The 21,562-nt window shown below is 38.5% G+C and overlaps 1 protein-coding gene across 3 annotated transcripts in view; it reads right to left on the bottom strand.

Annotated features, from left to right (window-relative positions):
* LOC131160379 (phototropin-2) overlaps positions 1 to 21,562 on the bottom strand; it is a 192,871-nt gene that overhangs the window by 88,812 nt on the left and 82,497 nt on the right. For all 3 annotated transcript variants that reach the window (XM_058116010.1, XM_058116011.1, XM_058116012.1), the window contains 2 exons: positions 12,857 to 12,946; positions 9,448 to 9,524 (listed from right to left, as the gene is read on the bottom strand). In XM_058116010.1, coding sequence (XP_057971993.1) covers positions 9,448 to 9,524; positions 12,857 to 12,946 — 167 coding nt within the window. The remainder of the gene's footprint in view (positions 1 to 9,447; positions 9,525 to 12,856; positions 12,947 to 21,562) is intronic.

Raw genomic sequence — 21,562 nt, 5'->3', positions numbered from 1 at the left:
TATATCCCAAAAAAACTAGGAGAAGTTGTACAGTTTTTTGAAGATTCTCAAATTCCTCTCAATTTGCAAAGTCCATAAGGTATCAAATTTCAGGCATCTCCATAAAGACCTACCTTTTCTGGATTTCACAAAACCCCCAAAAACTCACTTGCAGGAAATCTCCCACAACCTAAGAAACCAACGGGGTTTCACCAAAACACGAGAAAGAGCGACCAATAGAAAGTTAGCCACCTGCAATGAAGGAAGAGGTGTGCATTTTTTCATTGGAATCATCGCACATGGAGCATATATCAGCGCTCGGGACCTTATACGGTCTTGAGAAGGTCATGCACATTAAGCATATTGAGAGACATAATACATATGAACATCCTAACCTTAAAAGGAACCTCAGCCTTCCAAACAATGTAGCTCCAAGAAACATGCACATTAAACATATTGAGAGACATAATACATACGAACATCCTCACCTTAAAAGGAACCTCAGCCTTCCAAACGATGTAGCTCCAAGAAAATTGGGAAAAAGATTGGAGGAAGGGATTTGAAGGAGGTTAAGAAAAAAGGATTTGGGGAGAAAAGACCTGAAGAATGCCCCTCCTGAACTCTCTCATTTCCCCTGTTAGAAGCAACAAAAATCTCCAGAACATTAAGCATGGCGATGAGCTCATCAACCCCTCTTTTATTGAGAGATTCTTTAAAAAATGGAAATCGTGAGAAAGAGAGCCCCCTCCAAAGAAAAGAAAGAGAAGATAGGTGCAATGTGTATAGAGAGGAAATCTTAAAAAGACAGGGCCCCAACAACTCCAATGAACTATCAACAACCCAAGCATCCTCCCAAATCCAAACCCTATTGCTATTACCTAGAAGAGGCATGCTATGTTGAATAATTCTATTTCTCCTGCCCAGGCAGCATTTGTTGGAGACTTGGAGGTGGGTAAGAAAGTTTTTCCACATAGGTGGAGGAAGTCGTTTGAGGTTGCATTTCTTTTTTTTTTTTCAAAGCTTGTTAATCACTAACCTAGAGCCAGATTTTTCATCTTTGAGGGCTTTGCATCAAAATGATCTGTCATCCCCCTTCGTACCTTAGTGGTAAACAATTCGGGTAAAATGTTATCTAGGTGTAAGACACTGGTTTTTGGAAAGGGATTAGTGTGAGTACGGAGGTTTCACCCTCTTTTTTGCTTGTTCATGATACTATTCTTCTTCTGAAAGATGGTCTAGGTTTTCCTTCATCGGAAAAGAGAACTTTTATTAAATAAAGGCATCAAGGGAATGCCACTCAAGTACAACAGAAACAACAAGAGAGATACATCCCTTAGTGAAAAGTATCAAGGAAATAAAAAAAAAAGAAGTCCCTCCCAACCAGCCCAGTATGCCAACAAGAGGTCATAGCAATCTAACGGTCCATGACTGCTTGAATGGGAGAAGCAGTTACTTTAAGGCTTTTTATTCCTTTCTCTCCATGCCATCCAAAAACTAGCAAGGGGATTTTTTTTTTTTGGGGGGGGGGGGAGGCGGAGAGACTTTCTTCTTTCCTAGTTTGATATGATCCCTTTCCAAGCCCATAGTTCACCCACCACCATGGCTTCCGTGACCAACTTCTGCTTGACCATAGAAATGGCCAAGTTCCACATTTTCATGGTCCAAAAACAATGTAAAAAGGATGCGATCAACCATTTCCTCCTTCTCTAGGTATAAAAAGCATCTATTGACAAGTTGTAAACCCTTTTTTTTCAAGATTCTCCATGGCAAGTATACTCCAAGGAGATGCTTCCCATATGAAAAAAACGTTTGAAGGGGCTACCATTTTCTATATTAGCTTCCAAGGGAAGGTGGTGCTGCACTCAGCCAGGGAGCTAAGGTGTTTATAGAATGATCTGGCACTGAGGTTTCCATCCTAGCTCAAAACCCATTTGGGTTCATTGGAAGTGGCCTGACACTAGATTTTAGAGACTGCTATAAAAATATGTTAAAGAATCATGCTCCCAATCAAAAGCATTCTTATTCATGGGAATATTCCAAACCATCTCGTGTTTGGAGAATTCAGGTATTGGTTAATGAGAGCATCTTTGTCACAAGCTAGCCTGAAGATGGAAAGGAAAGGAGTACCAAGATAGGATTCGAAACACCCGATATAATGCTAGAAGAACACATCCTCTCTTCCCCACAAGAAAGTAAATGAGAGAGAAAAATTTCTACCATCCTCTCCTAATGTGTCTCCAAACACTTGTGCCATGAGCTTCCTTCGATTCGTTTGAGGTCCAACTATTATAATGGACACAATACTCAGTAGAAACAACATCCCTTCACAAGTGATTTTCTCTATCATAAATTTCCGAAGCCATTGCCCCAAAAGGGCCTTCTTAAAGATGAGAAGGGATATGAAGCCTAGACAGCCCTTTTGCAAAGGTTGTTTAAACAACCACCTACCCCCCCCCCCCCCCCCTTTGCCCCAATTCAACAAAATGATATTTTAAAAAAACCTTGCACCTGCTGCCCCAAAGGAATCTTATTTAGATACCTTCCAATCTCTTGGCTACTGCACTAGGGATAGGGGAAAGAAACATGAAAACTAGGAGATTGGAAAGAGTACTTTAAATGAGCATAAGTTTTCTGTATTTTGACAAAAAGTTTCATTTCCAACCAACAATATTCTTTTCAAACCTGCCAACAATAGGATCCCAAGCACCTTTTATCCTTGAACTTGGCTCTGAGGGGAGATTGAAATAGGTAATAGGAAAAGCTCCAAGCTTGCAGCCTAAAAGACCTGCAAGCAAAGACCCAAATTTACAAGCCCCCATTAGAATGGTTTCATTTTTCCCAATTCACTTCTAAACATGGTACCACTTTGAAACTGAGCAGAATAAATCTAAGAATAAGAATTTGCTAGAATGGTTTCAATTTTTCCTGATTAACTTCGAAACATGATACCACTTTGAAACTGAGGAGAATGAATCTACGGTTAAGAATTTTCCCCATCTCATCCTCACAAAAAATTATAAGTGTCATCTGCAAAAAGGAGATGGCATATTTCCATAGTTATTGCTCCTTCCAAAGCTAAGCCCCTTAAGCAGACCACCTTCATTGGAATTAGTTATCAAAAGAATCAAAACTTCCAACACCTTGATAAACAAAACGGGAGGGAAGGGGTCACCTTGTAGCATACCACGAGAAGATTGGAAATCAACAGGAAAGCCATTTACTACCATCGAGAAAGATGGAGTAAAGATACTGACACAAACTGAGAAAAACTTCGTGGAAGAATTTTCTTCATATTATTCAAATAATACACAAAACGTTAGTAACATACATCGACCGTAGCACTAGGAAAGGAAAATTAACTAGGTCATATCAGATCCCATGATTTATGGGATATTCTAACAAAATAGGAAACTAACCAAATCAGCCTAATTCTAGGAATACAGGCTGTTACAAAATTTCCTAAAATAGCTAACTATACACATATAGAATACAAGTCATTAAACACGTTTTACCACACTCCCCTCAAGTTGGTGAATAGGTATTTTCTATTCCTAGCTTGTATAAAATACTCTGAAACACTAAACTATTTAACCCCTTGGTAAGTACATCAACAAGTTGGCCTTGTGTGGAATGACAGCCAGTAGTGTGAACGATGGCCACGGTTGGTGAATGACGGCCAGCAGTGTGAACGACGGCCACGGTTGGTGAATGACAGCCACCTACCATGGTAGGTGAGCCACCGCCACCTACCATGGTAGGTGAGCCACCGCCACCTACCATGGTGGGTAAGCCACCACCACCTATCATGAGATCTTCCCATAAGCCAGAGGCTATAAATTAAGACCCCCCACCGAAGCTAAACTACACATCTCAACTGCAAGTTGTGCCCTCTTCTATTTTTCCATATTTTATTCTCTGTGTACATCTTAAATAGGGACTTGAGTGTGTAAAGAATATAAAATTGAATATACAATTGATTCATTTTCATTCTCTACATGGTATTAGAGCTTTGGATAAAACCATTCTCTTGAAGATACGTGCCCAAGGAGTGATTGAAATACTCAGTTTCATTGTCAGTATGAATGATTTGGTTTTTGGTGTGAAACTAGGTTTGTATCATAGAGTGAAAATTCATGAAGACTGATCAAACCTTAGTTTTATCAGTCAATAAATATACCCAACACAAACGAGTGTGATCATCAATAAAAGTAATAAACCATTTTGTATGGGTCCTATTAGGAGTACGAGAAGGATCCCATAGATCACTGTGAATCAGACTAAATGGCATGGGTGGTTTATACTAAGATCTAGGAAAAGTGGTACGATGGTGTTTGGCAAGTTCACACTGAAAATCCAAGGCAATTTTATTCGAACATATTGAAGGAAATAAGTGCTGCAAATACTGAAAACCTTTTCGTGCCATAACAAAAGTTCACTTTCCCTAGGACTAGATGCAGAATTACAAACAATAGGAGGACATGATCCATTCACATTAGCTTTGTCGAAGTAGTAGAGCCCGTCACATTCCTTAGCACTGCCTATCGTCTTCCCCGATGATAGGTCCTGAAAGACACAATGAGAGAGTAGGAATTTAGCTAAGCAATTAGACTATTTGGTTAGCTGAGCAATCAAGTTCTTGCCACAAAGTTTTCAATTGGTTGGCATATTTAGTAACAGATTTACTCCCTCGTTTTTCGGCAATCGTCTTCACCTTCACCTCATATACTTGAGCCGCATCTCTAGCTTTTAAGTATGTCAGTTGAATCGCATCCCAAATATCCTTGGTAGTAGCCAAGAACATACATGTGTCACTAATCTCAGGAATCATAGAATTCCACAGCCACGCCATAATCATGGAATCTTCTTCATCCCATGCTTCAAAACGAGGATCTCATGAGATGGCTGATCTTTCCCTCTCCCTTCAGCACGGTGCGGACAAGTTGAAACCATTTGAGGTAGTTTTTTCCATTCAACATATATGTTGCCTGGATATTTTGCACTTCCCTAGGTTTTTGGGATCGAACAATCTCCTCCGATTGTGTTGTAGCGTCATCTCTGCAACCTCCAACATTCTTCACGAACAATTATCTTTTGGTTATTAAGGCCGATCACTCGAAATGGAAACCATTAGCAATGAAGGCTGGCAAAGGTGGAAATGAGAACGGAAACTACTCTAAGAAATTTCAGCAAATTGCACGGATGTGTATGCATCCAGATACGTGCAAGGAGGTTTGGGATTATGCCAAGCTTCCATACTTTAGTAGCATCACACATATGTATGATATATCCCATGAATACTTTCAGCTACAAAAAGGAGATAGGGGCATTGCAGATTATTTTGGAGAGATGAAGCGTATTCATGAGAAGTTTAACGTCGTGCAACTTATAATCGCTGATCTTTGTGAGATGCAAAAGCAGAGGGAGCAAATGATAATTCTTCAGGTTCTAGCAGGCTTGAAACCCAAGTTTGAGGCAGTCCGGTCCCAAATACTTAGTAGTGCAGAGTTGCCATCATTTGCCAATGTTTATTCTCATGTCCTTCGTGCTTCCTTTAGCACACATTCTCCTACCCTTGCATCTACCTCTGAGAGGACAACCTTTGCTACACATGGTGATTCTAGTTCTTTACTAAACAACCGCAAAAGTTATCGACATGGTTCAAGTGGTCATGGTGGTACAAATGGACAAGGCAGAGGCACTCCTGTCAAATGCACTCATTGTGGGCGAAGTAATCATACTATTGAGCAGTGTTGAGATCTTCACGGTAGGCCTTCATGTGTTGCCAATGTAGCCACAACCAACTTCACACCTTTGGGGGCAGTCAATGCAACCACCACCGATTCCATACCTTTGGGGCCGAGTTGAGGGCAATGCACTGTATCCATGTTATAGGAAGAGTATTCCAAGTTCTAGTAGTATCAAGCATCACAACAAACTTCTATTCCCATTGCATCTTTTGCCCAAATAGGTAATCTCATAGTATGCCTATCATCCAATACTTCTCGTCCAAGTCCTTGGGTCATAGACTCCGTAGCCACTAATCATATAACAGGTAAACCTAATTTCTTCTCCAATCTTCAATATCCTGCAAATTTACATTGCGTTACTCTTGTTGATGGATCCACCACTATAGTCAAGGGAATTGTATACTCAATTTGGTATTGTCCATCAATCATCCTACGCCCTCACTCAGAAAAAAGGGACTTGCAAAGAGGAAAAATAGACGTATCATTGAAATCACTTACACCTTACTTTATCAAATGCATGTATTTAAAGTGTTTTGGAGTGATGTTGTACTTGTTGCTTGCTATTTGATCAACAGGATGCCGTCCTCTGTTCTTAGTGGTAAAATTCTCTACTCCATTTTCTTTCCTAATTCACATTTATTCTCTCTCCCTCCTCGTATATTCAGGTGTGTGCCCAGTGTTCATCAACTAACTCCTTGGCTGGATAAGTTGGATTAGCGTGCTATAAAATGTGTCTTTCTAGCCTACTCATATACTCAAAAGGGATATCATTGTTCTAGTCCTATGTTGCATCGCTTCTTTTTTTATGCTAATGTTACCTTCTTTGAGTCTACACCTTACTCCACCCAGTCCCTGCGTGCTTCTGAGCTCAATGAGTCTCTTCCTCTGCCTAATCTTCTAGATTCTACTTTGCTATTCTTGCCTAACTAGTTCAAGTCCTTCTCATCATCTTGATCATCATAATTTGCAAGTGTATGCACGACGGTGACTCCAAGGAATAGAGTTCTCTCTAGCTTCTACTACCACGCCTTTGGTTTCCTCGTCTAATGATCGTATTTCCCATGATGCTAATCCCCTTATTGTTGTTCAGAAAGATAAACGCACATGTACCCAACATCCCATTTCCAACTATGTTTGTTATGGCTTCTTATCACCCCCCCTATAATTGTTTTGTTACTGCTTTATCATCTACTACCCTTCCCAAATCAGTCGTAGAAGCCTTAGCCCACTCTGGGTGAAGGAATGCTGGTCGCAAAGATGAATGCTTTACAGGACAATGGCACTTGGAACTTGGTATCTCTTTCTCCTAACAAATTTATGGTTGGTTGTCACTGCGTATACACTGTGAAAGTCAAACCCTGATGGTTCCGTGGCTCGTCCAAGGCTTGTCTCGTTGCTAAGAGGTATAGTAAGGTGTTTGGTTTGGATTATTCTAACACCTTTTCTCCGGCTTTCAAACTTACATCAATACATCTGTCTCATCTCATTGGCTACTACTTGTCACTAGCCTCTGCATCAATTAGATGTGAAGAATGCCTTCTTGCATGGTGTTCTTGGGAGGAGGTCTATATGGAGCAACCACCTAGGTTTGTTGTTCAAAGGGAGTCACGCTTAGTGTGTCAGCTCAAGAAGGCACTATATGGTTTAAAACAGTCTCTGAGAGCATAGTTAGGTCAATTCAGTGTTGTAGTACTTGAGTTTGGTCTTTGATGGGGTGAGGTGGATAATTTTTTGTTTTATCGTCGTACTTCATTAGGTAGGATCCTTCTTGGTGTTTATGTGGATGATATTGTTATTACAGGTGATGATGATAAACATATTCGGAGTTTCAAACTTCTACAAAATAAGTTTCAAATGAAAGATTCAGGATTGTTGAAATACTTCTTGGGTATAGAAGTATCTAGATCTTGTATGGAATTGTTTTGTCATGGAGGAAGTATGTTCTTGATATGTTGGATGAAATTAGATTGTTAGAATCCAAACCGGTAGATACACCATGGATCCTAACAGCAAGTTAGTGTCAGATACGGTTGATTTGCTGCCCAATCCTGGACAATACCAAAAACTTGTTGAAAATTTGAACTATCTCACAATCACTCAGCCGAATATATCCTTTGGTGAATCAATTTCTAGATTTTCTGAGGACAAGTCATTGGCACGTAATAATTCGCATCTTGAGATATCCCAAAGGTGCACCTAGGAGAGGTCTTTTATATCGTGATTAGGGTCACTCACATTCATGGATATACAGATGGAGATTGGGTTGGGTCACCTTCCAACATAAGATCCACAATCGAGTATTGTATCTTGGTTGCTGGTAATTTAATTTCTTGGGAGTGTAAGAAACAAACTTTGGTGGCCAAGTCAAGTGTTGAATCAGAATATAGAGCTATGGCTCACACTACTTGTGAACTTGTCTAGTTAAAGATCATGTTGGAAGAATTGGGGTTTTTCACATTCTTAGCCTATGAAGTTGATGTGTGACAATCAAGTTGCTCTTTATATTGCCACCAACCTAGTCTTTCATGAGTGGATGAAACACATTGAAGTTGATTGCCACTTTATTCTGGAGAAACTTGTGTAGAAGCTCATTACTACAACTTATGTCAAGTTTGATATGCAACTTGCCGATATATTTATTTGTAACAAGCTAGGAGCATATGACATTTATTCTCCAACTTGAGGGCAAGTGTTTGAGGTTATTTATGCCTTTTGTATTATTATTATTATTATTATTATTATTAAGTGTGTTAATATGTTAATTAGTGAGAGTTAGTAAGCGTTTTAATGCCATTAGAATGTTTCTAATTTGTATTATAAATAGAGGAAGAAACATATCTTCAAGTTAGGTCATTCATTTAATCAAAATCTCAACATGGGGTGTTAGGGATCATTCAGTAAGTTAGGGAGTAGCGGGTAGGTCTAAACAGTAGGGTGGTTTGGATATTGGAAATTTGGTGTCTAAAAACACAACTCTTTTGGCTAAATGGCTTTGGCAAAATTCTTCCTAGTGGCATTTGGTTGTTAGATGTAAGTATGGATTAGACAATAATGGGTGGGATATTAATAAAATATTTAGATGTTCTTTGAAGAGTTTGTGGAAAGTTATCTCTCAAAGTTATCCCCCTCTTCATTCCCCATATTAAATTCCTAATGGGAAGAGGCAGTAATATCCATTTTTGGAAAGATGCTTTGTAAGTTAAATTGGTTTTGTACAACTCTTTTCCATGCCTTTTTTCACCTAAGCCTAGGGCAGGATGAAAGGACATTGTAATACTATAGAAATGAGTTGTAAATATTATTGTATGGACACACTTTTTCGTATTCTGCATGGCTTTCGAATTTAAAATATGATAATTGCGCATTTTTTTTTCTCTTTTTTGTTTGAAAATATGTAGTGCACATGTTACAGCTTCTCTCTTTTAAAGCCGCTTGGTATCAATAGCATTCATTTTTCTCATAGAGATTGTGAAGTCACATAAACATACATTGCAGCTTTTCCCCTTGGCATTGTTAGAGATACAATATCTGCTAGCCAAAATAAAACAACTGATACAGACACATGGATTTAGATATAAAAAGAAAACTAAACTCCATTTCCAATTAATAAGCTCAAAAGAATAAATATATAATGTTAAAATAAAAAAATAAAGTGTCAGTTAAAAAAATTTGACACTGCTTATTTTAACTGAAGCTACCAAAGTGGTAAAAATCACATTACCTTCCAGTATCACCACAACCCAATGGTTTTATGGGCTTGAAATGATTTAGGCCAATATTTTTACCATGTATCGCAATCTGCAATGCCCAAAAATGATTTAATAAAATTATTTATATAATAAAAGGATCTAATACAACATGTAAACAAGAAACATGGAATTGTAAGCAATAAAAGCAAGTAATTACAAGAAATACAGGAATTAAATGCTTTGGACCAATTTTTCAAATGGCATGTTACAAAACTATGACAAAAAGAATACATAAATATGTCAAGTATTTCAGCAGCAAGATGTTTTCTTTTAGCTGCATCTTTGAAACAACTAATTCTAAATAACAGAGAATAGTTGTGTTCTGTAAATAGCAAGTGTAAAAACTCATCAGTACTCTAGATAAGGACAATAAAAGAATGAATTTTAGCTAGGATGTCCCCTTTGACTAATCTTTTGCACCTGCACACTAGAAAGTAGTGGAAGAAGTAGAAGTAAAGTTAGCAAAAAAGGTGGGTGGGTGAAGGAAAGAAACTGTAATACTTCTTCTTCCATAGGCTACTCTTCCAAATAGCTACCCTAATCAATGATTGTGAGTTTCCAACCTATACCTCGATTTTTGGTTGAGGGGCTCATGTCAAATTATCATTTGTACCCTTTCTTATTCACCTGAGTGGTTGATGGCTTAAGTAGGATGTTATCTATGTCAAAAACTTTGGGTTTTTTTTAGGGGACTAGTGTACATAGGGAGGGGGTTATGGGCTCCCATCTTCAATTTGCTCAAGACACTAATCTATTTTTGAAAGATTGATAAAGGGGGGGGGGGGGTCTTAAATATGATGTGACTATCTTACAAATTTTTGAGGTAGTTTTAGGGCTTAGGATTAATTTGTCAAAGTCTAATCTCATGGGCTTGAATTTGATTCTATAGAGCATCTCTTGCTATTCTTTGTTAGATCGAAGTAGAATGGCATACAAATATACAATGTACTTAGGTCTCTCTTTGGGAGTTAATTTTTGTGATCTTGTTGTAATGGAGCAGCCAAGAAGCCATTTCTTTATGTGGTTGTATTATTGTAGTTTCAACTACCTCTTCAATATTCCCATCTATTTTTTATCCCGCTTTAGGATCTTTGTCAGAGTTTGTGAGAGAGTAGAAAATCTTTGGAGAGATTTTCTCTGGTTGGGGGTGGGGGATGGTCAGAGAGATAATTTAGTACGCTTGGAGGTTGTGCTAAGAAGCCCTAATCTAAGGTAGGATTGCAGATAGGGAGCATAGTGTACAAAAACATTTCTTGCAGATAGAGAGCATAGTGTACAAAAACATTTCTTTAGGGGAAATTGACTGTGACATTTTCCTTTAGAAATTGAATTCCTTTAGCATAGGGTAAAAGGTAAATTGACCTCCATTAGAAATGGTTATGATGCTAAGGTGGCGAGGAATGCTTCCCATGATGGTTCTAAACCCTAGTTTTGCAAAGAATTGTGGATAGGGTACTCCTCTCCATGATTACAAAATCTTCCCACCATTCATGATGCCTCATGCCCCTATTATTAATTTCTACAGCTACGATGATTCTAATATTTCTAGGTCTCTTTTTGTTCTTTCATAATCTTAATGAAAGAGAGGTGGAGAAATTTACATTTTTTATTGATTCACTTCGGTTCCTGTCTTCCCTAGATAGGAGATTATGGTCTTTTGAATGTTCCAATTTCTTTTACTACAAATCCATCTATTTTAATCTTGCTTAAATCCATGCTTTCTTCTTGAAAATTTTATTTGGAAAGCCATGGCTCCTTTTAAGGTTAAATCTTTTGTTTGGTGCACAATTTTGAAGTGGACTGAAACTGCTTCTAAGAAATTTCAGCAATGAAGGCTGAACAGAAAAAGTGCAAAAATACTCTGTTTTTGAACTAAAAACCAGGGTAAAGCAGCAAAGAAGCAGCAGTAGGCTCTGATACCAGTGTTGGGTGGTCTTGGGTCTTCTCAATCCCAAAAGCTAGCTCAAAGGGTGAGGCTTTCCCTCACACTTAATAACTGACCACCAGCCCCTTCCACAACTGATGGGGGATAACCCCAACAATACCATGTTAGATTACCACTTTACCTAAAAGCTTAACAATCAAGCTTTAACACTCTCCCGCACGTGCAGCCCGAAAGCACGGAGAGATAAACAAATGATAAATAACACCACAGAATAAAGGCGGGCGAGAAGACTAGAGCCCAGGACCTCTTGGTGACCAAAGCTCTGATACCATGTCAGTTCTGGTCTGAATATCCCTTCCGTAGGGTTTGCTTTCATTATATAGAAAAAATTTACATAGTGGGTGCCATATTTTCAGGCAGATTTGCAGCACCTAAATGCTGCCAGAATTTCAGGCACATGCTGCCAGAATTTCAGGAATATGCTGCCAGAATATCAGGCGCATGTTCAGTGCCAGCATGCTGCCTGATTTGCAGCATTATTTACAGCTGCTTTATACAATATAAATATAAACTAAACTAAGCTATTTACATCATAGAATACAAGTCATTAAAAATGTTTTCCCACATAAGCAGCTTGAGCTTTCTCAATTTTCAATGCAGCAATTGGTGCTGCCATAGAGTGTTGATGCTCCTGTTTATACGGTAAAGAATTTTTGGGAGGAAAAAGAGAGGGATACCCTTATGGAAATGTGTTATTTTTGACCTTCCTCATGGACCTTGTTGATTGAGACGAATGCAAGCTCTTTTAATGACAAAATAACTCCCCCACCAGTATTTATGGGATAAAGTTATTTTCCTTGATTCCTTTTGGGCTTATTCCTTCCGTTTCTTTCAAGGAATTTGTTGATTGATCTACAGGGGGATTGAAGAGGAGCTCTTATGTATGTACTTATTCTTTTTTCTGTACCAAGTTTTAGTTTGCTTGTAGAAGGATATCTTGTCCTCCACTCTTCATAATCTTTTTCTATTTTATATATATATAAAAGCCTGGTCAATGTGAATCCACTTTCAGTTGTATCTTCCAACCTGTGCTCAAAGAATGCCTTTTACACAAACTATTTCTTTCCTAGGTTTTTTGCCTCCATCAAATTTTTGGATGGATACAGTATTTGGTCTCGTCTTGGGCTTTTACAACAGGGTGGCATTAAGGGTGTGTTTTTGGATTAAAGCACAATTGGCAGGTTGCATCATTTTGATTGTATTTTTTTCATTTTGTTCTTTTTATTTCTTGGAAGGATTTCTTAAGTCTCCTTTGCATATTCTTTCATCTTCAACAATACTTCTTTTTCTATCAAAAAGATGGATTAAGGACATGTTAGATCAGGTTTTATACAACTATTTCCCCTAAAAATTCCAAACAAAGGAGGTGTTTGATAAAATAAAATAAAATGGATTATGATGTGATCCAGTAAAATGCCAAATTCACAATTTGGTACCTTTTGTATTGCAATCCAAGAACTACTCTCCTTTTTGTGAGGCTTTGGCAAGACAGACTGAGAATGCAAAGCCCAGAGATCTTCTGGTCTCTAAACACAAAGAAAAAAAAAAGTGATATAAGCAACATTTCAACATTATTTTCCCCATGCTACTGGAAAATTAAAAAATTAGCGGAAAAAAAAAAGGGAGGGGGGAGGAGAGGGCATATTGTCCTCCTTGACATAATAAATCTACAAGGATGACTAAGACTTAAAATGACAATATCAAAAATGGAAATTAACTTTTAAAAGATCTATAATTTTATATCAATTCAAAACCTTATTCAGCCATCCAAAATTGCCAAATTTAGAATAAATATTCTAAAATTTTCCTAACTTCTAAAAATATTTTAGGCCACAAGTAGGTGAGGTTATATGAATCATAGACTACTTAGTTCCAATATAATGCACAACAAGTAATTCAAATGACAATTGTAATGTGGTATGGCAAAGAGATCATGGTGAGGATAAAAGAATTCAAGAGCAAAACACTAAATTCAGTCCAAATTCAAACAATCTAACCTAATCTACCATAATACACCTAATTTATAAGATAAATTAAGAGGTGGATGCTTTCTTTCACTAAATGATACTCTGTGTGTGTGTGCCCCTCACATAAATTAAGAGGTGGAAGCTCACTTTCACTAAATGATGCTCTGTGTGTGTGCCCCTCACGAAGCTCATTATGGTTTTGCTACCATCAAACAATGCTAAAGTGTTTGCCTCAGATCGAAGGATGATGCTAAAGTGTTCAAGTCAGATCGACTGAGATTAGACGCATATGGGGGGGGGTTTCCTTTTCTATTTTTTGTTCAAGAATGACTGCTCTCACTGCAAGTGAGTAAAATTCTCAAAAATAGGGAGGCTTGTAGTTTGGCTAAGGACTTTCATATTTCATTTGGTCAGAGGAGGCCTCTTGGGGTGTCCCTTTGGGAAATCAACAGCATTGGATGAAGATTATGTGGACGAGGGTGGGGAAATACGCTAGTTACATTTGGGTGGAAAGGTAAGAACTTTTCAGTTTTTATTCCTAGTGGCGCAAAAGGAGTCTGTTGGTGAATCTTTGAGAAATTTTTTGTGAATTAAGGAGTTTTTTCAAGATACAGTGGGCTAGGCGAGGCTAGGCCTTCACTCGCCCAGATCCTAGAGTCAAGTGGTGATGGGAGGGAACCCAGGCGATGGAGAAGGTTGCATGTAGGACCCAACCACAAAAGCAAGAAGTGGAATATAGGCAAGATAGGTTATGCATTCGGTGTGAGGGCGAGTTGCAATCAAAGGCTCCACACAGCTAGGGTTCTAGAGGACAAAGCGATCCTAGCTAAGGCAGCTAGAGGTTACACTAAGGAGTAGGAGGATAAGAAATCGAGCTCCCTTGTTTTGGATCTGGACCAGTTAGTTGGAAAAGGAGAATCATCCTTTTTAACTAAGTTGAGCCACTTAATTGAAGAGGCCCATTTTGCTCTTGGTTCTATTTAGGACTCTTTAACATTGGCACGTCACAATGGGGTCCTTTGTAAAAGGGTCAAGTCCTTAATCAGGCCCATTTTCAAGATAAAGGAGAATGGCACTAGTCTCTGATGGACCATCCTATTCGACATGTCCAATGCTCCAATCTCAATTCACTAAAACAAAATATGGGGAAGTCCATGGCCTATCTCCAACTCTCAATGACTGGTGTGGAACAGATCAAGATGAGGAGAAAGTTCAGCTATTCAGGAGAACATTAGCTTGGTCTCGAAACAGCCCCTTCGTGACAAAGATAATAAAATCAATAATATTGGCCTATGCTTCTAATTCTGCTGAGGGACAAGCGGTTGGACTCTTCAAGGTTAATGGGGAAAATGGTGACTTGGGGAGGAAGCTTGACGTTTTAGGAATTAAATCAAAAAAATCCAAGGGTTCCGAGGTCTAAGCTCGTTAGAAGGCTGCTTTGATGGATGTAGAAATGAGCAATTAACTCAAAAAGAAGAGTGAGCACTCCAAGGAGGAAGTGCCTAAGATCTTAAAAAGGAACTTAAATGAAGAATTAAGAATCGCGAAAGATATTTATGCTAAGAAGATAGACAATTCTTGCTAGGAATAGTAAAGGTGAGGAGCTCAAGAAACAGGGGAACTATCAAACAATGATAGTAATTATCTTAGTGAGTATGATGGTGATAGGGGTTTGCTATTGGATGAGATTAAGGAAGAATGTGGGTATATTTCTGACTCTAGTGATGTTTCAAGTGATTTATCATATGTACCTCCATTCTCGCTGGAAGGATAGGAGGGGGTCTCTATTTTTTAGGAGAATAGTTTGATTAATAAACTGCATTGTAAGGAAAGAATTTAAAGTTGTCCAAGAGGAAATGAAGTGCACTTTGTTGGGGACAAAACATGGTTAAAAATTGTCATAGGAAATTAGCAAATTTGAAGTGCTCGGTGAATTGCAATGGAAAAGGATTGAAAAGGGGTTTCCTTGGCTAATGTATTTTTTTTTCCTTTGGGGCGGACTTCTCCCCTTCTCTTGTATCTTCTCTTTCTCATTCTAAAACACCTCATTTTTATCCCAAAAAAAAAGTTATAAAAGAAATTAAAATTAAAGAAACTACAAAAAATCCCCTTAATATAGTTTCCGCTTGCTAGAAAACACTAAAACCCTAGCTAACTTAAATTGGTAAAAACACTCCAAAAATATTGGTATATTTTCATCCTAGAATGCTAAATCTTGCGATCTAAAGCTTTAACTCAATATTATGACGGACTTTCATATGACATATTCAAAAAAGAAGAGTTGTCACATTATAATTTATTCACACCCATTATAGATCAAAGTGCTATTACGTATTTTTTTCACAAATTACATCTGCATAAGCAAAACTATAACATACTGCATAAAAGCATGTGTGTGGTAGCCATGATACCATTCCCACCCAAGTCATCACTCTGCATTCTAGGTAACTCTAGCCCGTAACAATCAAATAAAACCCTCACTGCTCACTGTGTAAGAATGATCCCCACATAAAATAACATTAACTAATTAATTAAAACTAAATCAACTCAGCTAAGGACCCAACAAACACTTGACCCCATTCTTCGGAATTAACCTACAAAAGAGGGTCAACTCTATCAATACACTTTGCACTTTCCCATGCTACATCACTTTGATGTTTAAATATTCAAATAAACTCAATATGAACCTATAAAGGGGAAGATTTTCCGTACTAACTACAGAGCATGCATGTTGTAATTTTATCATATTTTATTTTGGTTTTTTTTTTTTAATAAACAAAACAATTTATTAGAGAAGAGGGGTGGGGAATATTACAATAAAAGAAAGAAAAAAAAAATTGAGAATAAGATATCTTCCCAGAATACAAGAAAAACGACAAGACAAAAAATCAAAAGAAAAACAATAAATTACAGAAAGAACTCTACTGGATCAAAGCATTCCAATACCACCATAAATCTGCCAGAGGTAAATTCTGGAAGAGACCATTACTTGAACCCGCAAAGAAGTAATAAACACCTTTCTACTTCAAAGTAAATTGAGAGAAGTAGCCTTTCTCTAAAAAATTCTGGCCTCTCTCCAACCAAAGACAGCAAAAAATAACAATAATCGAGCATCGCCACAGAGTCATTCTTTCCTTCTCCTTCAAAAACCCTTAAAAAACTAACAGTGCAAAATGCCTCCAAAGCAGAAGGACAGGCCCAATTGCCTCAAAGAATACCAAACAACTTGCTACAAAGTGACCCAGGGAAAGTACCATAAGTACAAAGTGTGAGCAATTCAACCCACTCCCTCCACTCTTAAAGGAAAAGACACACAAATCAGGTTATAAATACTTATAAGGTCTTCTGTTTTGAAGCAAGTCATTAGTGTTAATTTTTCCAAGACCGCTGTCCACTTAAAGGCATCAACTTCAGAAGAAAATTTAGCTTTCCAAGGGAGTAGTGAGGCAAAAAAGGAATAACACTAGGATCGTGGACCAAAGAAGAAGAATTTGCAAGAAAAATCCCTAGAAGAGTCTAAAGCTCAAACTCTTTTGTCACTTCCCAACTAGAGCCAAAAAGGACGAAGTCCGTTGATTAAGGCGCAAGCTCATTGGTGTTTCTCTCACTAAGTTTCTTCACAAAAATGAAATACCAAGAGTAACCACCCTCATGCAAAAGGATGAAGGCATAAAATAGGAGTGCCATGAAAAGAAGATACATGAAAAAGACAAGGATACAAGAGGACTAACTAAATGATCATTCCCAGAACAGATTCTTTCCCCAATACCAACACAATAATGAACATTATGAGAAAAACGAGTAATACATCTGGGATGGAGGACCATCTACATCCCATAGGCCGCCATTTGGCACATGTACTAGGCGTAGGTTCAAGAAGGTTTAGGACATTGTGCTTTTATTAGGGTCTCTCTTATTTAACGACTTCATTTAGTATTTTGTAATTAGGTGTTTAGTTGGGTTATTTTTTGTAAACATGTGTTAGTTGTAGTGGTGGTTTAAGTGCTGCACATGCAAGTTTACAGTTATTGCTTTAATTAGATTGTTGCAATCTCTCTCTCTCTCTCTCTCTCTCTCTCCCCTCTTACACAGACTTCTTACGTCAATCTGACACACGAGCTCTCTCATAAACAGGGTCCTAGAAAGACTTAATAGTGGGGTTACCACTTAACGGGATACCAAAATAAGTAACAGGCCGCTTCTAACACCACACCCTGCTACTCTAGCAAAAGGACCCGAGTTAACCCCAATATCCTTCTCAAAAGCCTGCAAGATGGTTAGCACATTGGAGAAACTACTCATATCTTCCCAAAAGAAAAAGGATGGTGTCATTGGCGAACTACACATCACAATATGCGTTTCATGGCATAGCAGAAAACCTTTCATCAAGTCTATACCAACCCCTCTTATCAATCATTCTACCCAAAAAATCAGCCAAGTGGTGAAAATGGAAGGGGATAAGGGACATCACTGTCTAGGGCCACTAGTGTTAACAGAGATAATTCAGGCAATTAGGCTGTAAATAATGCTGAAAATCTGGCAGCATTTGAGTGCTGAAAATCAGGCAACAACTATGTAAATCTCTTCTATATAATGAAAGCAAATATGATGGAAAGGGTATTCAGACCAAAATTAACATGGTATCAGAGCCCCTCTTCTGATTCCATCGTTTTGATCTTAATCACTGGGTGCTGTTCTCATCACTGTTTTTTTTTTCTCTTGGTTTCAGCAAGTTCTTTCTTGCTTTTCGTGGGCGTTGGCCTTCTCTGTGGTGTCCACTTTGGTGGTTTTGAGTTTTGTTTGGGGCTGTCGGAATTTTTTTTTAGTTGCGCATGCTGTCCTTCATTGCGGCTTACTTATCTTGGTGTTTTTCTTGTGGTGACTGCGCATCTTTTTGGCTGTCGGCAGTTTCTGTGCTGGTCAGCAGCTTCAACGACTCCTGGTGTGATCGATGAAGTTCTTCCTCTGCTGTGTCGTTTTTCACACAGGGCAAGTATTTCGAGTTAGGCTTCCGTGTTTGATCTGGGCCTTCCGTGTTTGATCTGGGTTTTTTTTATTTCTGCTGGGCTTTTGTAATCTGGTTGTGTTTGTGGACCTCTTATTATTTGGATTTGTACCTGATTTGAGTTAGGCTTGCCGTTTATTTGCTCGACTGCTTGGGCATATTTTTTAGTGCCTTTCATCATGTCTATTGAAAAGACCATTGTTCAATTTACTGGAAAGAATTTCTCTACATGGGAATTCCAATTTAAAATGTTCTTGAAAGGGAACAAATTATCAAATCATATTGATGGTTCTGCTCAAGTTCCCACAGATGAAAAGGAATTTGCACAATGGGAGGGGTCAAGAATGCTAAGGTGATCTCTTGGTTGTTGGGGACGATTGAGTCTCACCCTGTGACCAATCTTCGTTGTTTTACTACAGCTCAGGCTATGTGGGATTATCTCCACTGTATTTACCACCAAGATCACAGTGCTCGGAAATTCCAATTGGAGTTGGAAATTAGTAATTACAGCCAAGGTAATTTACCTATTGAACAATTTTATTCTGGTTTTATTAATCTTTGGAGCAACTATTCTGCTATTGTTCATGCTAAGGTTCCCCCTACGGTCCTACGGAACTCACGGCTCTTCAAGCGGTTCATGCTGAGAGTCAACGCAATCAGTTTTTTATGAAACTTCGACCTGAATTTGAGCCTATTCGAGCCAATTTATTGAACCGTAATCTAGTTCCTTCTTTGGATATTTGTTTGGGAGATTTATTGTGTGAAGAACACGGGTTATCAACTCAGATGGGTATGACTTTTGAGAAGGTATTTTCTGAGGTTGTGAATGTAGCATATGCACCACAAGGGAGAGGGAGGAACAAGTTGCAGTGTTTCAGTTGCAAAGAGTTTGGTCATATTGTTCATGACTATCATAAGAAAGTTTGTAACTACTGCAAGAAAAAAGGCCATATCATCAAAGACTATCAAGTGCGGCCTCAAAATCGTCAATCCCAAGATTTTAAGCTATTTTTCAGTCCTCTTCCTCTTCTTCTGTGTCACCCACTGTAAACTCTGACTCATTTGTTCTCACACCAACAACGGTCCAACAAATGGTTGTGTCTGCTTTTACAGCCTTAGCCCTACAAGGTACGACTACTAATTCAACTTCTTGGATTGTTGATTCGAGCACTTCTAATCATATGATTGGGTAATTTGGGCTCTTCATTTCACGATGTTTTTGTCTCTCCTGGATTGTCTACCAATTTGATTTCTGTTGGACAATTGGTAGATAGTAACTGTGATGTTCATTTTTCTCGTGGTGGTTGTCTTGTGCAGGATTAGGTGTTGAGGGCGGTGATCGCAAAGGGGCCTAAAGTGGGATGTTTATTCCCTTTACAATTTTCTATTCCTAATGTTGTTTCTCTTGCTTGTATGGCTATTGCCAATAATAATGAAGTCTAGCATAAGAAATTGGGTCGTCCTAATTTTGTTCTCTTGGCTCATCATATGAAACATGGTTTTTTGGGCAATAAAGATTCCCTTTTCTTCTTCTCCTATATCTTTTGATTGTGTTACTTGTCATCTTGGTAAAAGCAAAACTTTACCTTTTCCTGTGCATGGTAGTCGTGCTTCTAATTGCTTTGAGATTGTGTATACTGATGTTCGGGGGTCCTGTTATTTCTCATGGTCAGAATCGTTATTTTGTGACGTTTATTGATGACTATACTCGATTAATTTGGCTATATTTTCTCCGCTCTAAATCTAACGTGTTTTCTGTCTTTCAAAAATTTGTTGCGTTGGTCGAGACACTGTTTAGTACTTGTATCAAAACTTTATGCTCCGACTCAGGGGGGGGAGTACATGTCTCATTCTTTTTAGACTTTTCTTCAGCAAAAGGGGATCATTTCCCAACGTTCTTGTCCTCATAGCCCTCAACAAAATGGAGTCGCTAAGCGTAAGAATCGTCATCTCTTAGATAACGTTCGTACTTTGTTCTGTACCTTCTAAATTCTAGGTATAAGCTTTATCTATTGCTGTCTATTTGATCAATCGTTTGCCTACTACCACTCTAAATTATGATTCTCCTTATTTTTGATTATTTGACATATCTCTTGAATATCAATCCTTTCATACTTTTGGGTGTGTTTGTTTTGTTCATCCACCACCTGTTGAGCGTCACAAGCTTCCTGCCCAGTTTGTCACATGTGCCTTTATGGGATATAGTCCTACTCAAAAAGGACTTGTTTGTTATGATGCTCATGCAAACAAATTCTGAATCTCCCAGAATGTGATTTTCTTCAAAAATCAATATTTCTTTTAGTCTCAGGTTATTTCTGATACTCTTATTACTCTTCTTCCCGCTTTTGATGATGTGTCTTCTTCCATTGAGCGATTTAAACCAAGTGTGGTGTATCATCGACGTCCTCCTTCTTCTCCAACGGCCCTTTCAGTCACTGATCCGTCATCGGTTCCTCGGCACTCCACCTGGGTTACACATCCACCAAATAGGTATGGTTTCACTCATACCTCGCTTACCACCACTTTCGACATTGTTTCTGTTCCTCACTTATATACCTAGGCAGCCACCCAAGCATGTTGGCAGCAGGCCATGCAAGAAGAAATCCAAGCTCTTCAAGATAATCACACTTGGGAACTTGTGAGTTGTACCTTTGGTGTCAAACCTATTGGTTGTAAATGGGTGTACTCAGTCAAGTTTTGGCCTGATGGGTCACTGGACAGATATAAGGCCCGTCTCGTGGCTCTTAGGAACCGGCAAGAGTATGGTATTGATCATGAAGAGACCTTTGCACCTGTTGCCAAAATGAATACTTTGCAGATTATCTTGGCCCTTGCTGCGTTGCAAGGGTGGCCTCTCCGGCAGATGGATGTGAAAAATGCTTTTCAACATAGGGATTTGAAGGAAGAAATCTATATTTCTCCACCTCCCGGCATGTTTGCTACACCTTCCTTGGAGGTTTGTCGGCTACGCCGATCCTTGTACGGACTGAAACAGGCTCCGCATGCATGGTTTGATAAATTTCGCCCTACCTTGCTTACTTTTTATTTTACTCAGAGTCAATTTGATTCCTCTCTTTTTCTTCGTAAGACTTATGGAGGAATTGTATTGCTTCTAGTATATGTTGATGACATTGTACTTACTGGTTCTGATACTGAGTTAATTAAGCAAT

Source organism: Malania oleifera, chromosome 7 (assembly GCF_029873635.1).
Source record: "Malania oleifera isolate guangnan ecotype guangnan chromosome 7, ASM2987363v1, whole genome shotgun sequence".
Taxonomy (NCBI): domain Eukaryota; kingdom Viridiplantae; phylum Streptophyta; class Magnoliopsida; order Santalales; family Ximeniaceae; genus Malania; species Malania oleifera.
This window is presented reverse-complemented; position numbering and strand designations above follow the sequence as displayed.